We start from the raw sequence: 18,821 nt of genomic DNA, 5'->3' as shown, positions 1-18,821 counted from the left end.
GTGGAATTATGCTGAGCTACTGAAAATATTCTTCTGATATAGCAGAAATGTCTTCGTTCAAGAAGTTTCTCTAGGTGTAGATTCCAAGACCTAAGGACCTTTGAATTTCTAGAAGCTGTTGGTTTGAGAGATGGAAGGGGTCTTCAGGATCACACAGTTCCCATTTGTTATCCTACAGCATCCTTGAGATAGGGCTATCTAGCCTTTGCTTGACTCCTTATGGGAGTGGAGAGCTCACTATTTCATCATACTCTACCAGGAATTTTAATAAGAATTTGAGAACACAAATTCATACAACTGAAGCTTTACTTGATACAACCAATTAAATCCAGAATTTCTTGCTGCTATGATGTTGATGTCTTTTACAATAACTCCAAAGACTGTCTTTGACAGATACTATCAATTGTGTGTGCATCTTTATATGAATGAATGAAGAAGGTTTACAGCATTCTACAAGTAACTGTCATAACCTCTAGCTCTTTCCTCTAGCACTCTGCTCTCGGATAGCTCTTTTTAGAAGCTCTTTCTTATGCTACGTCTCTTTTCTTTATGCAACTTTTTTGGAGCAGTACGGAACAAGTCAAATCTTTCTTGTATGTAACAGCCTTTGGATTTGATGAATCTCATACAGTCATTTAAATTTCACAGATTAGCCTGTAAAAGTTCAACCAAGGAAAAAGGGGGATAAGTTGAGTAATGTATCAATAGCTAATGTAACTTGTATGAGCAATGAGCACATATCCCAGAGGAAGCATGAAATGAGAGACTCTGCTACCACCTCTGTTGTTTCAGTTCACATGTGCTTATGGTAGTGAGTCTATCTCTGGCCTGAGTGTGATTCTAAATACTTAAGATAAGCATTTTCACAGAAAATGATCTCCAACATAATCCAGATACTTCGGTGCTTAACTGAAAAGGTGATAATATGCTCTAGTCCTGGATGAAAAATAAGTAGTGTTAGACTGACTGAAAAGGGATAGGAAGATATCATATTGGAGACTAACCTGAAAGATTTTCAAAGATAATTTTAACCATAAGAGATTTTTGCCTTATTGAGTATCAAGAGCTCAGTGCCTTGTAAACTGTGGTCCTACTGTGTTTGAAATTGTGAAATTTTTCCCTTTGTTTAAACAAACCTAAATTATGTGTTTTGATGAGGGGGCTACCCTACTTCCACGGAACCCCACATGCATGCTGTCCAGCTTGTTAATAATTATCTCAATAAAATTTGAAAACCTATTTTAAATGTGGGGTGACCACGTTAGCATAGGATGAGATTATTACCTCTTCTGTTCTGGACACAGTACCTCTATCACAGCCTGAGACACGTGTAACATTTCTCACTGACTTGTCACACTGTCAGCTCATTGAAGCCCGTGGTCCACTAAGCCACCTCTGTAGGTCTTAGAGGTTTTGAGTAACTGGTGGTCACTGAGTTGCCTGTTCTGTTGGTGGGGTAATCTGGCTTCCCCATCTGTGGGGACTCCTACATTTATTTGCCTTAGGATTTGTTCTTTTACTTCTAAGGAAACTTGTTCTAAACAGCTTTTTAGTGATCTGTATTTGTTTATCTGTAGAGATGTCGTGTGTGAAGGGAACCACTGGGTATTTCAGTTTGAAAAAAGAAATCAGTTTTTGAAGTAAAAAGTTTCTTTTTTTTTTTAACATCTTTATTGGGGTATAATTGCTTTACAATGGTGTGTTAGTTTCTGCTTTATAACAAAGTGGATCAGTTATACATATACATATGTTCCCATATCTCTCCCCTCTTGCATCTCCCTCCCTCCCACCCTCCCTATCCCCCCCCCCGCAGGCGGTCACAAAGCACCGAGCTGATCTCCCTGTGCTATGCGGCTGCTTCCCACTAGCTATCCACCTTACGTTTGGTAGTGTATATATGTCCATGCCTCTCTCGCTTTGTCACAGCTTCATTTTTATGTAAAGTTTTAGAAGTATAACACAAATACAGAAAAGTGTACAAATAAGTGTAGCCAGCATACACATCAAGAAATAGAATATTGCTCCAGAAGCAATATTTGTGTATCTTTCACTCACTGCCCTTCTCCTCTTCATGGGTAACCAGTCTCCTGACTTCTAACACTGTGAATTAGTACAGCCTGTTTTTGAGCTTATTATACAAGGAATTATATAGTATGTAATTCTTTTGGTATTAGTCTCTTTTTGATCAATGCTGTGTTGTGAGGTTCACCCATATTGTTGTGTAAAATTGTAGTTTGTTTATTCGTGTTGATGTTTAGTATTCCATTGCATGGACATGGTATTTGTCCATTCTACTGGTGATGAATATTGGCGTTATTTCCAGATTTTTAAGTATTAGGAATAATCCTGCTATGAATGTTCTACTATGTGTCTTTTGGTAATTCTATATACTCATTTCTTCTGGATACATACCTGGGAGTGGAATTACAAAGCTATGTGGATGTTTATGTTCAGCTCTATGCAGTGTTCTGTTGTTCAGATACTGCCAGTATTTTCCAAAATAACTGTATAAATTTATACTTATATCATTAGGGTCTGAGAATTCTGAGTGTCCCAAATTCTCACAATCCTAACCCTAACCGTATCAATTTGGGCAGGATCAAAATCTTCACACTTCTGAGTCTTTCAATCCATGAAACACTTCTTTAATTTTTCCTAATATTTTGTGTTTTAGCATAAGACACTTTACACATTTTTGTTAGACTTATTCCTAGATATTTGATATTTTTGATGCTATTATAATTGTTACCCTTGAAAAATTTTTTTCTTGCCTTGTTTAGTTAAAGGTTCACCTTGTTTGCTAAGAAGGTATTGTGAATTGGTGGTAAATATTCTCACCTGCTTGTGTTACATTCATTGTGGTGATCATATAATTTTTATCCTTATTCTCCCCAATTAATTTGGTGAATAACCTTGGTTGAGTTTTGATTTTCAACTACTCTTGCATTACTGGAATAAATCCCACTTGGTTATGATGTATTATCCTTTATAAACATCACTGAATTTGATTTACAAATGTTTTATTTAAGAGTTTTGGATATGTGTCCATATGCAAATTTTTATAATTTTCTTGTAATGTCTTTGTAAGGTGTTGGTTATCAATGTTATGCTGTCCTCATAAAACGAGATGGGAAAAGTCTTTTTCTAGTTTTCAGAAGTATTTTATCGACACTATTTCTTCCTTAAACATTAGGAAGATTTTATCTGTGAAGTAATATGAGCCTGATATTTTCTTTATGGGAATATTTTAAGATAGTAAATTCATTTTTTAAATTGTTTTTAATTTATATATATATTTTTCTTGAAGTAGATTTACAATATTCTGTTAGTTTCAGGTATACAGCAATGTGATTCAATTATACATATATACGTTTTTCAGATTCTTTTCCATTATAGGTTACTACAAGATACTGAATATAGTTTCCTGTGCTGTACAGTAAATTCTTGTTTATGTATTTTATATATAATGGTGTGTATCTGTTGATCCCATAATCCTATTTTATCTCTCCCCTCCCACTTTCCCCTTTGGTAATCATAAGTTTATTTTCTATGACTGTGAGTCTGTTTCTACTCTGTAAATAAGTTCATTTGTATTATTTTTTAGATTCCACATGTAAGCGATATCATATATTTGTCTTTCTCTGGTTTATTTCACTTAGTATGATAATCTCTAGGGTTATCCATTGTTGCTGCATATGGCAATATTTCATTCTTTTTTATGGCTGAGTAGTATTCCATTGTATACATATACCACATCTCTTTTGTCCATTCATCTGTCAGCGGACACTTAGGTTGCTTCCATGTCTTGGCTATTGTAAATAGTGATGCTATGAACATTGGGGTACATGTATCATCTTTCTGAATTAGTATTCATCTTTTCTGGATATATGCCCAGGAGTGGGATTGCTGGATCATATAGTAGCTCTATTTTTAGTTTTTTAAGGAACTTCTGTACTGTTTTCCATGTATATTTTCTCTTTATTGTCAGTTTTGGCAAGTTATATTTTTCAAAGAATTTGCCTATTTTATGTAAGTTGTCAATTTTAGAGGTCTAAAAGTTTTTGCAGTATCGTCTTACTGTGAGATCTATGATGGTATTGTTTATCTTTTTCCTTCTTAATACTGGAAATTTATGTTTTCTCTTTTTTTCTTTATCAGTCTTGCTAGGTATTTATCAATTTTATCAAGGCACTTATAGAACCAACTTCGATTTATATTTGTTTTATATTTATTAACTCATTGATTATTTTGCTCTTTATTTCCTTCCTTCTGTCTTTGCTGTTCTTTTCTAGCTTCTTGACTTTAGCTTTTCTGTTTTGTTAATATGTGCAGTAAAGGCTATAACTGTTCCATTGGGCACTGCTTTAGCTGCATCCCACATTTTTCATTTTAATTATTTTTAAGTTATAAACTATTTTCTAACTGCATTTATCTTTTATGTATGTATTATTCATAACTTTATTTCTTAATTTCCAAACAGCCAGGCATTTTCGAGATCTCTCTCTGTAATTGATTCCACTATGATCAGAGATCATATTCTGAATGATTCCAGACTTCTGAAATTTGGTATATATTCCATATGTACTTGTAAAGAATGTGTTTTCTAGTCTTTTGTGGTATAATGTTTTGTATATATGTGATATAAATAGATGAGGTTACTTTGTTAACTGTGCTGTTCAGATGATTTATATTTTACTGACTTTTATTTCCTATCAAAAGTCTCCCACTGTGATTGTGAATTTGTGTATTTTTTAAATATCTGTCCATTTTTGCAGTATGTGTATTAAAGTTATGTTGTGTAATGCAGATTTAGAATTGTTTTCTTCCAGTTGGATTGATCCTTATATCATTAAGAAATGTCCCTCTTTACCTTTAGTAATATTTCTTAAAGTCTCCTTTATCTGATGTTAGCATGGCAATGTCAAATTTCTGTTTGTAGGATCATAGATTTTTAAAACTGGAAATGAACTTACAGATTGATTGACTCACCTTCACTTTATATATAAATTGAAGTTTATAATTCTGTTGTTGAATTCACCAGGTATTATTACTTGCAGCCCAGCATAAAAACCCTTGGTCCCATTCTTTGGAAACATACTTGATTAAAGTGACATCAGCTCATATTCCCCTCCTAATCTTGTCTCAAGTTTGTGCTTGATGTATCTCAGTAAGGTAGAGGCCTTTTCTGAAGTCAGGGCCAGCTCATAATAATCTCTGTAGTCAGTACTGCTCTTTCTGGCTTAATTCTTTCCTTTCAGGTGTCAGTACTGCTCTGCTAGGTTTTGCTCAGGCATCATTTTTGGGAACTCTTCTTCCCTACACTGTCTGTGGTTGGTTATTCAGAGACTCCTGCTCTCTGCCTGTCCCAATAGTCTCCAGGCCTGCTCTGACTGCTGTGTTTCCTGGGTGCATTCTGGGGCATCTGGTTCTCTTTTGGTCTTGGGTAGAAGGGAGAGTAACCCCAGAGGATTATGATAGAAGTAGTTAGTTAAAATGTGCATGCACATAAAAGCTTCATAATTCTCTATCCAACCTGACACCTCAAGCTCCCTTTCTCCTCTTTTTGTCCCCACTGCTTCCCAAACCTTTGATTTCATGATTATGAGCAGTTATGCTCTGAAGCTTCTCTCACTTGTGAAACACTGGATACACTAACACAAAGGCTCTGGGGCCTTCCATTATTGCCCCTTTGTGTCCTCTACACTTTGACCTCCGTGTGGTGCCCTATGCAGAGGGCCATAGAGCCTCCAGGTTCACTAATGATGAAGCAACAGAGGCCCAGAGTAATGACGACTTGCGTGGATCCATATACTTAGTAGATAGAAATGGATCTGATCCCCTTCTTGGGTAATTGTGCTTTTTGTTAAGTTCTTTAACCTAAAAGATTTTCTATGTTTAAAAAATGCACCTTGGCTCTGCTGTCTAGGAAGCATTTGACCTTCGGTAAGTCAGTTCACCTACTCATGCCTTGTTTTCCTCATCTGTAAAATGGGTTGATAACTATTTGATGAGGCTGTTGGAAGATAAACGAGTTAACCCTATAAAACACGCAGTGCCTATTGCACCTGGCCTGTAGTAGGCACTAAAACAAATGATCTGCTATAATGATGAAGATAATGATGAAAATGGTGAAATCTCATTTTATGGATACATCCCACCAAGTTCATGAAGTTAAATTCTACAAGGAAAATTCTAATTTTCTATTAACTTCCATTTTATAATTATTCTTACGTTCCAGTGGGTAAGATATTTCTTGTGCAAACGTGAAGCCACCAAGAACCTAGTTACATTATTGAGCACTGTAAACACAGCCCACTCATAAACACAGCGCTTTGCCACCTTTTGGCTTTTCCTTCACAGCACTCTCCTCCTCACTTTGGGACCTTGCTGCCACGCAGGCTACTTTTCTCTTGTACCAGAGGCATTTTGCTGAGAAACCCTCTCTTGATCATTGACATAATCTCAGTGCTTGGTAGTCACAACATTGTAGTATCTGGCTTTCCAGTCTACTCCTCTACACATTGCAGATGGAAGTTTACTATTCTTTGACACTTTGGGTACTATACATTTTCTAGGGTATGGGGTCAAATTTTATGTCATCTGCCCACAGTGAAAGATATTTGTTGCTGTTAATATCAATACGTGTTTGGAACAATTTCTACATTGATCATTAAAAGTACCCTGTAACTGTCTTCTTTCCATAGTGCATACCTTTTTTTTTTCCCATTTTCCAATTCATCCTTGTAGACTATTTTTAGTTTTCAAATTCCAGTAGGGTTTAAGTTAACTCTGCATTACTTAAAAAATGGATAAGATACTATCAGAAGTAGAGGAAACATAATGTATATTATGTTATTTTTCAATACTTAAATGATCTAGGAGTGTAAGTAATACGATTTATTGCATAGCACACATACTTTATTTTCAAAATAATTTAAAAGTTATGCATATTATAGACATTCGTACAATATAAAGGTAGATTAAATGTCACTATTATGAAAAATAGAGTAAACTTTTCCAAGTGATTAATTGGGTGAACGAAGACATATATGTGAACATCTTTTCGTGTTTGATCAATTTTATTCATGGTGGTAATAAAACCAAGTAAATGAAACGCAAAATGTTGACTGTGATGTAATGGTTGAAATTTTTACATGCATAAAGTAGTCAGGGTAAATTTATGGTCTTATGATGGCTTGTTGGCTGCTAATATTGTGTATACTTCATTAAAGTGATCTATAGCACCATGGCCAAAACGCCATGGGGACAGAATCACAGTTGGTACATACTGTGTTGATATACCTCTCTTGATGTGTGAAATATTAACTCTGAGACTGCATTCACACAGCTTGTCAGTTTTTGTTCAGTGTTAGATGCGTGCTCGTCATTGGCCTACTCTTTCCTTTGATAAAGCCATTTTATACATTCCAGTGTAGAACAGAGTTAAAATTGCAAAGAGTCGTCTTATGTTCCGGCACCATGTAGCTCACTTAAAATCTTTTTTCAGATTGAATTTGAATATACGATTCCAAAATGTATCAGATTACTTTTTCACTTGATTATAAGTTTGTAAAACTTAAGTTCTGTACTCTTTTGAATCAAAACTGGAGATAAATATCTTAGTTTCAACTCCTGTGCCTGATTTCCAGGTCTTAGATCCTACAAGTGTGTGTGAGGGAGGAATGCTATGTGACTTAACAACCCATCTTGCTGCCAACTTGTCTGCTGTCCCCTTTGCCACTGATCAGATCCTGTCCCCTGCTATTTCCTGAGTTTCCCTAGTTTAAATCTGAGTCTTTGGTTTTCATCTCTCTGGGCAGGAAGAGAGGTATACCTTATACCGCAGTCGTTGGGGGTTTACCTTAGTCTCAGGTGATAAAATCTGCTTTTCCAAACAGTATGAGAAGAAAGCAGACAACTTGATGTCTGATTTTAAAAGATTGAATATAAAAACACACTCTTTAGAATACATCACCTTTTATAAACATGGTTACAATCAACAGATTTCAGCTGTAGAGCTATAATATATCAGAACCCAACTCAGTGGAAATTAATGAAATGGAACACTATGTAAAAAGAATTTTTTATAAGGAAAAATGCAATATTCTATAGGTGTCAGCCAGAAGTCCTGCGTAGATTTGGAGAAGTACATTGCTTGTAGCATGGCCAGACTAAAAAAGATAACAATTCCCAAAGATTGTGGGGGCAGTTTTATTTTGCTCTCTTTTCTGTATATTCCAGTGTTTTGTCTACCAGAGTATCTTCACTATTCAGAATCTAGTCTGTTGTACTTAGCTTACCTTTTATAGCACAATTATCCTTGTGTTGGCGAAGCTCTTTGATTAAAGAATCAGAGCTATGGTGCTTTTCTTACTTGGTTGTATAGTCACTGCTTATATCTTTGTGATCTCTATGTGGACAAAATAGAATTGGGCTGTTTCCTAATAAATCATTAGTGTTTCCACCTATAAGCCTAGTATTAGAAACAAAATAAATTCCTTTCATTCTATTTGGAATCTTAGAGCTCTTTAGATGCTCTATAGAAAACTTAATTTTGAAATGTTGAAAGATTACCTAAGGAGGATTCCTTCAGATGTTTTAAGCCTATCACTTTATCAAGTTGATTACTGAAAAGCTGTGTACTTGAGCTGCATATCAGTAGCCCTCTGAATAGTTGCTTTAAAAGAATTATTATTGATGAATTGGGAGATTGGGATTGACATATACACACTAATATGTATAAAATGGATACCTAATAAGAACCTGTTGTATAAAAAAATAAATACAATAAAATTTTTAAAATTATTATTTAATGGTATGTCCTTTTACTGGGGGACAGCTACAGAGAAGGCTAAATAGCAACCATTTCTATTAGTTTTTCCAAAATTACAATTGAATTCTGAGGGTTATATTAGGGCTTACCCTTTACAAAGATTCATGTAGTAAAGGTTTAGAGCTTTATCCCAGGAAAACTGTTATGTCTTCTCGCAAACTGGTATCTATTCCTATAGTGGATACCGGGTGCCCATAGCTCAAAAGTTTCCCACATTGAGGGACTTCCTAACATCACGGAACCAAATTGATTATAGCTTGGGTATTCTGGTAAAAACTGTACTAATGTTTTTCTCCATTCATTGATTCATGTTCTTATTGTCATAATGGATCACTTTCATATCTTTTCCAGAAATAGGCAGTATATAAGTAACTGAGCTGGATCAGAGCAGAGTATCTAGCTACATATCAAATTTTGAGAAAGTAATTCCTTTCCTTAAGCTTTACACTCCTAAGCAATTTTTAGAAAGCAATACTTGGAAATCTCCTAAATCGCTACCCCAGTTCAGCGATGCCCACCACCCTCCGCCCCTGTTTGACTGTGAACATTGTTCTAGTTGCTGCCGTGCTTCAGGGACTGGAAATCCAGGCTGGAGTTCTTGCTCCAGATGTCATTGCCAATCTTAGAGTTGAGAATATGTGCACAGCACAGAGATAAAAAGAGTTGAAGAGGATGTTGGTCCTCTCATTGCGTTTGTATATCCGAGGTGATAGTTATTACCATCACAGATTTCTGCCTTATGATTTTTTCCCTACAGCTTTAGGAATCTGTTTGAATTTCTAATTCCCAATTTCAGAAAGTACCCTTGAGAAGATCTTTCTTTGTCCAGATTATTCTTGGGATTACCTAAAGTGAAGGTTATTCAGAATTCCTTGAATATGCTTTACAAATGGCTGGGGCAATTTATTTTTCCATTGCAATTTATCTTCCAGGAAAACTGATAAAATATGTATACATTGATTTACTGACTTAAGTTAAACAGGATAAACATGCCACAGATTTATCCCAATAAACAGATAACATTTGTTTTAGGTGTTTAAAACTTTTATTATTGCTAGAGCATATTTTTAAGGAGTCCATTTTAAAAATTAAAATGTATTTTACATTTTAAAAAAGGTTTTAGTCATGAAACCTCTTGGTTATTCTACCACAGGATCCTGGGTACTGGGTGAAGATTCATCACTTAGAATACACAGATGGAGGAATCCTGGATCCAGATGATGTCTTGGCAGATGTCGTTGAAGACAAAGATAAGGTAGATGACTAAAAATGTTCTTCTTTGTTTTCCTCTGTAGAGCCACATGTTTTTCCAGAGATTGAGATCCTTAACAAACTCATGTGTCAATTATTGTTAAAAGATACCATCTGTTCGAGTTTTACCTAGACAGCCCATAAATCACAGTTCATCATCAGATGCTGGGAAAAACTTTGTCAAGGTTTGGGAGTCTGTTCATGGTGGTCTAATTAGCAGATACTTCATTCCCAAGAGTTCCTGATACGCCTCAGTAAATTAGTGTCAGGCTCTGAAGCTGTTGGAGTTCTCATTGTCATTGTTGGCTCTGGAGTTTATTCTTGGCCCGTTAGTATTCAACTTAATGCCTGAGATTTGAATGTGTTTCAAAGGAGAGTATACGATGGAGAGCAAAGTCTTGGGAAGAACTGTGGTGAAGACTTTCCTTAAAGTAGCTGGCAAGCAACTATCTTGAGTGGTAGTTTTTGTTTTTATTGCTACAGTGAAATACGCTGACTTGAATATTTCAAAAAGTTTGAACATGTTTTGCCACTTACTTGCGAATAATCCCATTGCAATTATCTTGTTTTAATGGCATTAATCTTCTGATGCTAAACTGAAAAAGGTGTAAAACTAAACTCTTCAGATGCAATACACTGGCTTATGCTGTTGAGATATATCGTTTTTCACTGCATCTGTGTTGGGGCTCTCTGATCAATGGCTAATGTGTTCTCCAGAATTGAACTGCAGCTTTCCCTGAAAGATCCTTGCTTCTAAGTTTCTTCTGCTGTGCATCCTTAGGCTCTTAGTACTAGGCTAATTTAAGTCTGTAAACATGTTTCTCCGTATTTTTATGTGATCTCGGGGCGGTGGGGTAGGGGTATTTGTGTGTTTTAATCAACTGGATTGGAATATAAATAACTGCTTTATTGAACTTAGATAAAATTTGCATTTTTCCTTTCCCATAAGATCTTTGTGGACCATTGAAATTTACATTAGTCTTTGCAGACATTCTATACATTTATTTTCCCTGTTTTCTGTTGGAATTCAACTCTCATTTGCTTTGCATTTTAATTAGCCATTTCATAAGGAACTTATCTCCCGAAATAGATTGTAAGCTCCTAGAGGGCACAGACTGGGAGATATTAATTCCCTTTTGATCCTTGTATTAATAATATCGGGTACAATATTTTATCCAAACTGGATTCTCAAAGAACACTTGAGTTAGAGCAAAAAAGAAAGCTTTCCTCTCTACAGTTGATTCTTGCTGTTTGTGATTTTGATGCACACTTCTTATTTTTTGGTCTCGTGGTAAATAATGTAGTATTTACCTTCACAACACAAGAAGAGGACTTTCACTTCTGTTTTTCCCTTTTTTACTTTTTTCTTCTCTACAGCTACCTTCTTCCTTAGAAATATTCTAGGTATTTGGGTTGTTTATTAATGAAGAAGGTCTTCCCATCTCCAGTGTCACTGAAGTCCAGTGTATTAAAATGAAAAGCTGAAATGTGGCAGGTTTAAGAAGGGGCTGAATGTCTTACTTATCCCAGCCTCATCCAAGAGCTCATTCCAGAATGGATGATTCCATGAACAGTGCCCAGGGAAATCATTTGTCCTATAGAGAATGATTTTTAACTACCTTGGCATTGTACTTTGTAACCATAATTCATTTACTAGACACAGAAACAGCTTTATTATGTATAACCTTTTTTAAAAGGACTTCACCACCATTACTAAATAAGGTAGAAAAGTGAGATGATCAGTTAAAATCCTAGCAAAGAATGAGTACTGTTTGGGTACAGGTTTACCCATTCCTTTAACCTGCTTTAACACAGCTACATGAAGCCTAATTGGTATTGTTCTTCAGAGTTGGTAAGAATTTACACTTTTGATATTACCAGAAATAATTGTACTCTCATTTTTAATTTTTTAAAATAATGTAAGTGAAAAGAACAGCATTACTTATTTATTTTTTTCTGACATTCTCTCTGCAGTCTTAACTTCCTTATAGTGCATTTGTCTAGCGTGGAAAGAAGTTTCTGCCAGCCCTTTTAACCTTTTGTCATTTTAGATTAAGCAGTAATTATATATGATGCTTGTGGTTGTTTAGTGACATTTCAAACTCTCCCAAGATCCTTTGAGATAGTATTGAGCTTGGATAAAACTACAATTCTCCTCTTTTTCAATTTGGTTACCTAATCATCTCTTACATTTAGAATATATGGAGAAGGAAGCGCAAAGAGACATGGGTGAATGTACGTAATCCTTGTGCTAAAGCTCACATACCTCAGCTCTAGGAAAGACTCTGACTGCAGTTGAGAAACACCATTAGGAACCACTGAAGGCCTAGCTGGAAAGGATGAGGCAGGTAAAACAGAAAATTAGAATCGGAGAGCAGTGTAGGCTGAAGCCGTTTATGTAGTGTATGAAAAAGCCAACCAGTACACTTCAGTAGAGACTGAGGTTAGAGGTTAGATGGTATTCTACTTAAAAATCAGACAAGGGGCTAATAGGTTTAATTGATTTTCTAAAGAAATGACTCTCAAAATTTCTGGTGCTGCAAGTGGTCTTCTGTTATTCCTTTGGCCAACACAGTGCATAATGCATATGCGGTGTCTCTTTGGGCAGGTTTTGTTTTATTTTAACTTGATTTCCCATTAGAGCCCCTTCACAGGAGAAACAAGTTTTTGCCATGTTGCACTATTTCTAGCCTGTATTTTGCCAAAATATTACTGGAGCAGCTTTGGCATTTTGCATCTTATGATAACTAGTATTTGTGCAAAATGTGGTGCTAAAACTTAACTATTTGTGACCGTCATTCTCAAGTTTCTTCAGGTTTATGTATCAGTCTGCTTCAAGTTCTGTGGGATAACTAGGAATTTACAACTTTACATGTCTCTTCTCTGGATGCTCAAGGCTGCTGACTTAGTTCACCTAGTAATGACTTAACATTTCATTGAACGCTGACAGTGGCCCAGAATGGCTCTGGCACTTACATATCTTTAGAGCAACTCTGCAGGCAAGAGCTATGTATGATCCCCATTTTTAATTTCTGAGAACACAGAAATTGAAAGTCACTTGCCGAAGATCACACAGGTAGTAAGTGGCAGATTCAGCCTCTGGAACCTAGAATTTAAATTTTCACACTCTATTTTGTTCTTCTACAATACGCCAAGGCAGTGTGTTGGGTGTTTGTATATGTGATTTCTTTTTTTTTTTTTTCTTTGCGGTACGTGGGCCTCTCACTGTTGTGGCCTCTCCCGTCGTGGAGTACAGGCGGCGGACGCGCAGGCTCAGCGGCCATGGCTCACGGGCGCAGCCGCTCCGCGGCATGTGGGATCTTCCCGGACCGGGGCACGAACCCGTGTCCCCTGCATCGGCAGGCGGACTCTCAACCACGGCGCCACCAGGGAAGCCCTCTATGTGTGATTTCTAATTATGAAAATTCATCAATCATAAACTTTTACACAGTTACCACCATAGTTAAGAAAAGATATGTAATAGGACTATGGAGAATAACAAAATTAATTCAGAACTAGTATGCCATGCATGTATGGTTAACTCCAGCTCTCTGTGCCTGCAGCCTGCATCTAATTTAGTGCAAAGCCCTGCCAGTTCTACCCCTGTTGTGGTCTTTCGTAGCTCCTTTTCCAGGATCTGGATTACAGGTACAGTTTAATTCCAAATGGACTAGTAGAATACATTTGGAGCCTAACCGTTATGTGCAGTTTCACATATATAGTGTGCACTATATGCAGGACACTATATTCTGTGCTATTTGCGGTAGGGAGGGCCCCCAAAGATGTTCTAATTAGACATTAGACATCCTAATGCTCAGAACCTGTGAGTATCTATATTACATAGCAAAGGGTCTTTGAAGATGTAATTAAGTGAAAGACCTTAAAATGAGGAGATTATCTTGGAATATTTACATGTAAACACAAGGATCCTTATAAATAAAAGAGGAAGGCAGGGGAGTCAGGGTTAGAGACATACAGTGTGAGAAAGTATCAACTGGACAATGCTGGCTTTGAAAATGCAGCCAAAGAATGTAGGCAGCTTCTGGAAGCTGGAAAAGGCAAGGGAACAGCTTGTCCTGTAGTCAGAGCACAGCCCTGCTGACACCTTGATTTTAGCCCAATGAGAGCCATTTCAGACTTCTCACCTCCAGAACTGTAAGATAAATTTGCCTTGTTTGAATTCAATAAGTTTGAGGTGATTTGTTATAGCAGCAATAGGACGGTAATACACGGTCTCTTATCCTATTTTAAACTTTTAAAGTGATGGTGGTCTTCTCAAGTTTAATACTAACTCGGCTTTTAATATCCTGTAGGACAAGGAAAATATACTTCAGATCAGTTGATTGCTCTTTGCATTCCTTCCAAAATCTATCACAAATTGATTCTTAGTTTATTGGGTGAGCCTTCACTCTTTGGGGCCCTGGATGTTAAACATGTTGGTAGTTAGGCTATTGGCTTTCTTGTATGCCAGTCATTTCAATGCCATACCCAAGAGCTGTGTAATACTCATCAGTTTCTCGCTGCAATATGTAAAGGCCCTACGAAATCTGAAGACTGATGCTTAATAAGCCACTGCCACGCTTGATGTTCACTCATGTTTTTCGAGTGCGAGAACCTCTGAGTATTGAACTTGTTTAATGATTGTTTTCCTGGTTAATTGTCTTTATTATTTCTTGAGTTGGTTGTAGAACACAATTGCAATACAATACTGAAATATGGCAATGTATAACTTCTATTATGTAAACTGGATTACTGCCATGGTTTTATTAAATATACGAAAGTAAAATTACGTGGTAAAGTGCATAGGGAGAATGTTTCTGTCTTTGACTATCACAGGGGTTCATTTTGGAGAGGCGCCAGTGGTTTTCCTGGACTCCAGCGAGGGCGGGTTGGCCCCTGGGTCACCTGTGAAATCTGGTCCTCAGATATTACAGTTTCAGTTCAGCTTTATCCCTTATTAGTTGTGTGTGCTTGGGCATGTTTCTTCACTCTTGATTTACCCATTTGTAAAATGGACATAAGTTAGTTTTACAGGGTCAGTGTAGGAAAACGACATAAACTATAAAAACTTTCAAGTCCAGTATGGTATATAGTTAAGCACTCAAATGTTAACTGTTACATCAATATAATATTTTGATAGTGTGATTAGTGCAGTTTTTACCTGTGTGTTTTGATTTAACCATTAAATGTTTAAAATTTAAATACTAAAATATCAAACTATTTTATAGTACATTTTAACTTTTTTTTTAAAAACCTTAAATTTGTTTAAATGTTATTACATTGTTTAATAGTTTTATAGGAAGATATGATAAAACATTTAGATTAATATTTGAGAACTGAAAGTGCCAATATGACTAATTTTAAAATGAGAATGCTTTTATCAGGACATATTGTTTAATAGTACAAGAAGCATTCAGGGATCTAATGTGGTTTTGAACTGTAGACTGGTTCGCACAGTGAACTAGTGACCTAAAAGCAGACACTCAGTCCTTAAGCCCACATTGTTTTCTGAGAACACTCTGTTGCCCTCTTGTGGAGTCCCCAGCTATCTAGAAACCAGCTCACAGGACATACTTCCTGATGATGTATTTTTACTGTATTTTTAGTACAACCCACAGACACAGTCGTGGAGAGTACAACCAGGGTTTATATTTCAACTAGTGGTTGTCATTTCTTCATGGTCAGTAACCATACTGATGATTACATATGCTTTTGTAAGTTTTAGAAGGGCTAAAGCAAAATCTTTGCATTTGTAAAAAACTCTGTTTTTGTTTAGGCTTCTTCCCATCTTCCTGTTCACTGGTTGCAAGGTTATTGGCTAGTGGTAATAAAGTATATGACTTTTGCAGTATGTAGTTGAACAGTTTGAGATGTATTCTGTTTTTCTGGGGATAGAGGATTCTAAATTAGACTCCTTAAAAAAAAAAAAGTCCTGTATTAATTACTTCATTTTTCAGTCCTAATTTTGCCTGTTAAAATTCCATTTCAAGGAGAAACACCTATTTCAAGCCCTTGATTTTTAACAAATCAGAATATGGTATTTTGGGGTTGTTTTTCTTTGGCTCACAGTTGTTGAAGTTTTGAAAGCACTTTGGGAGGAAGTTCAGAGAATATTTCAGAAATAAGTGCAGAAGTCCAAAAGGATTATCTTGACCAAGAAATTCCATCTCAAACTTTTAAAGAGTACTCTCTGCTTATAGAATTACAAAATTACAGAATTATAGAACCAGAAGAGACCTCAGCAGTCATGTACCCTAACCCCATCATCTTGCAAAGGAGAAATATCTGAACCAAGAATAGGTTACAGGGCTCCATATTTCCAGCTGATTTCTTTGCTGAGTCCAGTTCTGCATTTCCTCCCTGGGATCCTGATAACATCTGGTTCGGATCAAAACTGCTCAATTTCCTGCTCCAAGTTGGTTTCCTCCACTCACTTCCTTATTCCTGTCAATAAGAGCATAGTCTCCTAGTCTTCCAGGCTTGAACTTGCAGTTATTTAAAAAATATTTAATCCAGTTTATTCTTTTAACGTGATTCATGTTCCTCTCTTTGCATGTCTGCAGCTACCACATTTAAATCTAAAATAAAGTCTCAGGCCGAGTTACTTAGTTGATAAGGAATTTGTAGACTTTTCTCTCCCTCTACACCCTTCAACTATTCTTTGCCACAGGTGCACTGGGACACAGAGTGGCTGAGAGTTTGGATTCTGGACAGGCAGAGTCAGTTCATCTCTTGGCTCTGCTATCTGTTGGCTTTGGGCAACTTACTTAATCTTCTTGTCCTTAGTTTCCTCATGGGCACTTGGAGCTAAAATAGTACTAATTTTACAAGTTAATACATGAAGTGTTTAGGAGGGTTCCTGGCTTGTAGTGAGTCATCAATAAGTGTTAGGTGCTATTATAATGAACATATTACTACTTTTATTAATGTAGATTACATTATTCTTAAAGTATTGCTTAAGTGATACCATTCCTTCCAGTGTATACTAAAGCAAGGCTAGAGCTCATGGCCATACATTGTATTCAGAGGCCAATCCCTCCAAACTATCTTCCTCAAACTCAACCTTCTCAAATATCAACAAGAAAGAAACTACTGTACTGATTATTCTCTTAGGTACCATGTGCTTTCTTGCTCCATGGCTTGCTTAATGTTCCACTGGTCTGGCGTGTCCTTGCCCTACACCCTGCTTGTCCAAGAGTCATTCTGTATGTTATAGAATGGAAGCTCCACGAGGAGAGCGTCTTGGGTTTTGTTCACTGCTGTTGTTCCAGGTGCCTGGTACCTCATAACTGAACTGAGTGAATAAGTATATGTATAAATATTTTCAGGTCTTGAGCAAGTCATTTAACTACTCTAAATGCTAGTGTTTTCCCTTGATGAAATGAGTGATTAATGATAACTTTTTCCACAGTGTCGTTGTTAAGGTTGAGAAGTTGTATGTGAAAATACAGTGGAAATTATAACATTCTTTATACATGTAAAGACTGTATTCCTGCTGCTCAGTTCTTAGCAATCTTTCAAGATCCAGGTCAAATTGTATTTTTTTTCTAGTTTGTTTGCAGACTGTCCTAATTCTGAATGAATTCTCTGTCACTCTGATTTTATAGAAATCATTGAGCAGTCTTTTAAAAAATATATTATTGCCTAGTAACATTTATCCATTACCATCTTGAAATTCTGAAGAATTTTATTATGGTTTAACTTCTTAAGTCTTAGTTTTGTCTCTCCAAATGCCTTGTATACTCCTTTAGGATTGGGATAGTCTTTTCAATTATTTAACACCTGGACTTCTTACCTGTGGTTTGGTGTTTAATAAACATGTTTGATTTCAGTTAGTGGTAGTTATAACTGGAATTGAAGGTTTAATTGTCCATCTTTTATTCTTCCACCAAACTATGTTGTGTCTTTTAAATGTTTTATTAGGATGCAGTTTGTAGGCATGTTTCAATCCCAGAGGAGCACTTTGGAATCAATGCCTTTGTGATCTTATTATGGCAAAGACAAATGGTGTTGGGAGAGAGTAACTGAAAGCCAAGTAATCCAGGTGATGGCCTGGTGCCTTCTGCAACTTCCTTGGTTGGCAACAATAGTGTGTGTGTGAGTGAATGAGAGGGAGAATCTGTGTGCAGATGTGTGTGTGTGGGGAGTGTGTATACTTGATCTGAGTGTGCTTGTTTGCTGTGCACATCTGTGGTGCAAAGCTTTCACTGGGGTTAGAAAGAAATTATCGAGCTTGATAGTGCTGTTAATTTAGCTAGGCATTTGAGTACAGTCAAAAGTAAAACATAAGAAAATTTTTGACATATGTGTAAAACTTCAAATTTGGAGGGAAAAAGGCAATAAAACTAGAGATTATAATAATCCTTTCCTTAGAGCTAAAAATGTATTTCTAAAAAAAAAATCAATGAGCATTTCTTTCTTTACAGCATGCCTTTAGCCATATGTTATGGGACCCAGTTCTACTAGTGTTCTCTCTTGCAATAGCTTCTTTTGAGGTTATTTGTATAGGTGTATCTATGCCCAAGAGTTATGTGACCATTATTATTATTTTTTAAATACGTCTACTTTTGATTATATAAGGTACAAATGGCAATCTCATTAAGGTACCTGAAATTACACCAAATACAAAGCTACTTAAGTTATAAAACATCCTCTTTGAAAAATGATAGAGGCCTCTGAGTACTGATTGAGCACCACATCATCAATAGGTAAGTGTGTATCAATTTAATCAGGTTGC

At 36.3% G+C, this 18,821-nt stretch overlaps 1 protein-coding gene across 2 annotated transcripts in view; it reads left to right on the top strand.

The window, feature by feature from the left end:
• Positions 1-18,821, top strand: part of PARD3B (par-3 family cell polarity regulator beta) — a gene marked incomplete at its 5' end in the record, with an annotated part of 1,039,339 nt that overhangs the window by 119,788 nt on the left and 900,730 nt on the right. For both annotated transcript variants that reach the window (XM_082658175.1, XM_082658174.1), the window contains one exon: positions 9,987-10,088. In XM_082658175.1, the coding sequence (XP_082514301.1) occupies positions 9,987-10,088 (102 nt within the window). The remainder of the gene's footprint in view (positions 1-9,986; positions 10,089-18,821) is intronic.

Source organism: Grampus griseus (assembly GCF_964374135.1).
Source record: "Grampus griseus genome assembly, chromosome: 7".
In the NCBI taxonomy this organism is placed as follows: Eukaryota; Metazoa; Chordata; class Mammalia; order Artiodactyla; family Delphinidae; genus Grampus; species Grampus griseus.
Note: the sequence above shows the minus strand (reverse complement) of the source record. Positions and strands in the feature narration are given on the sequence as shown.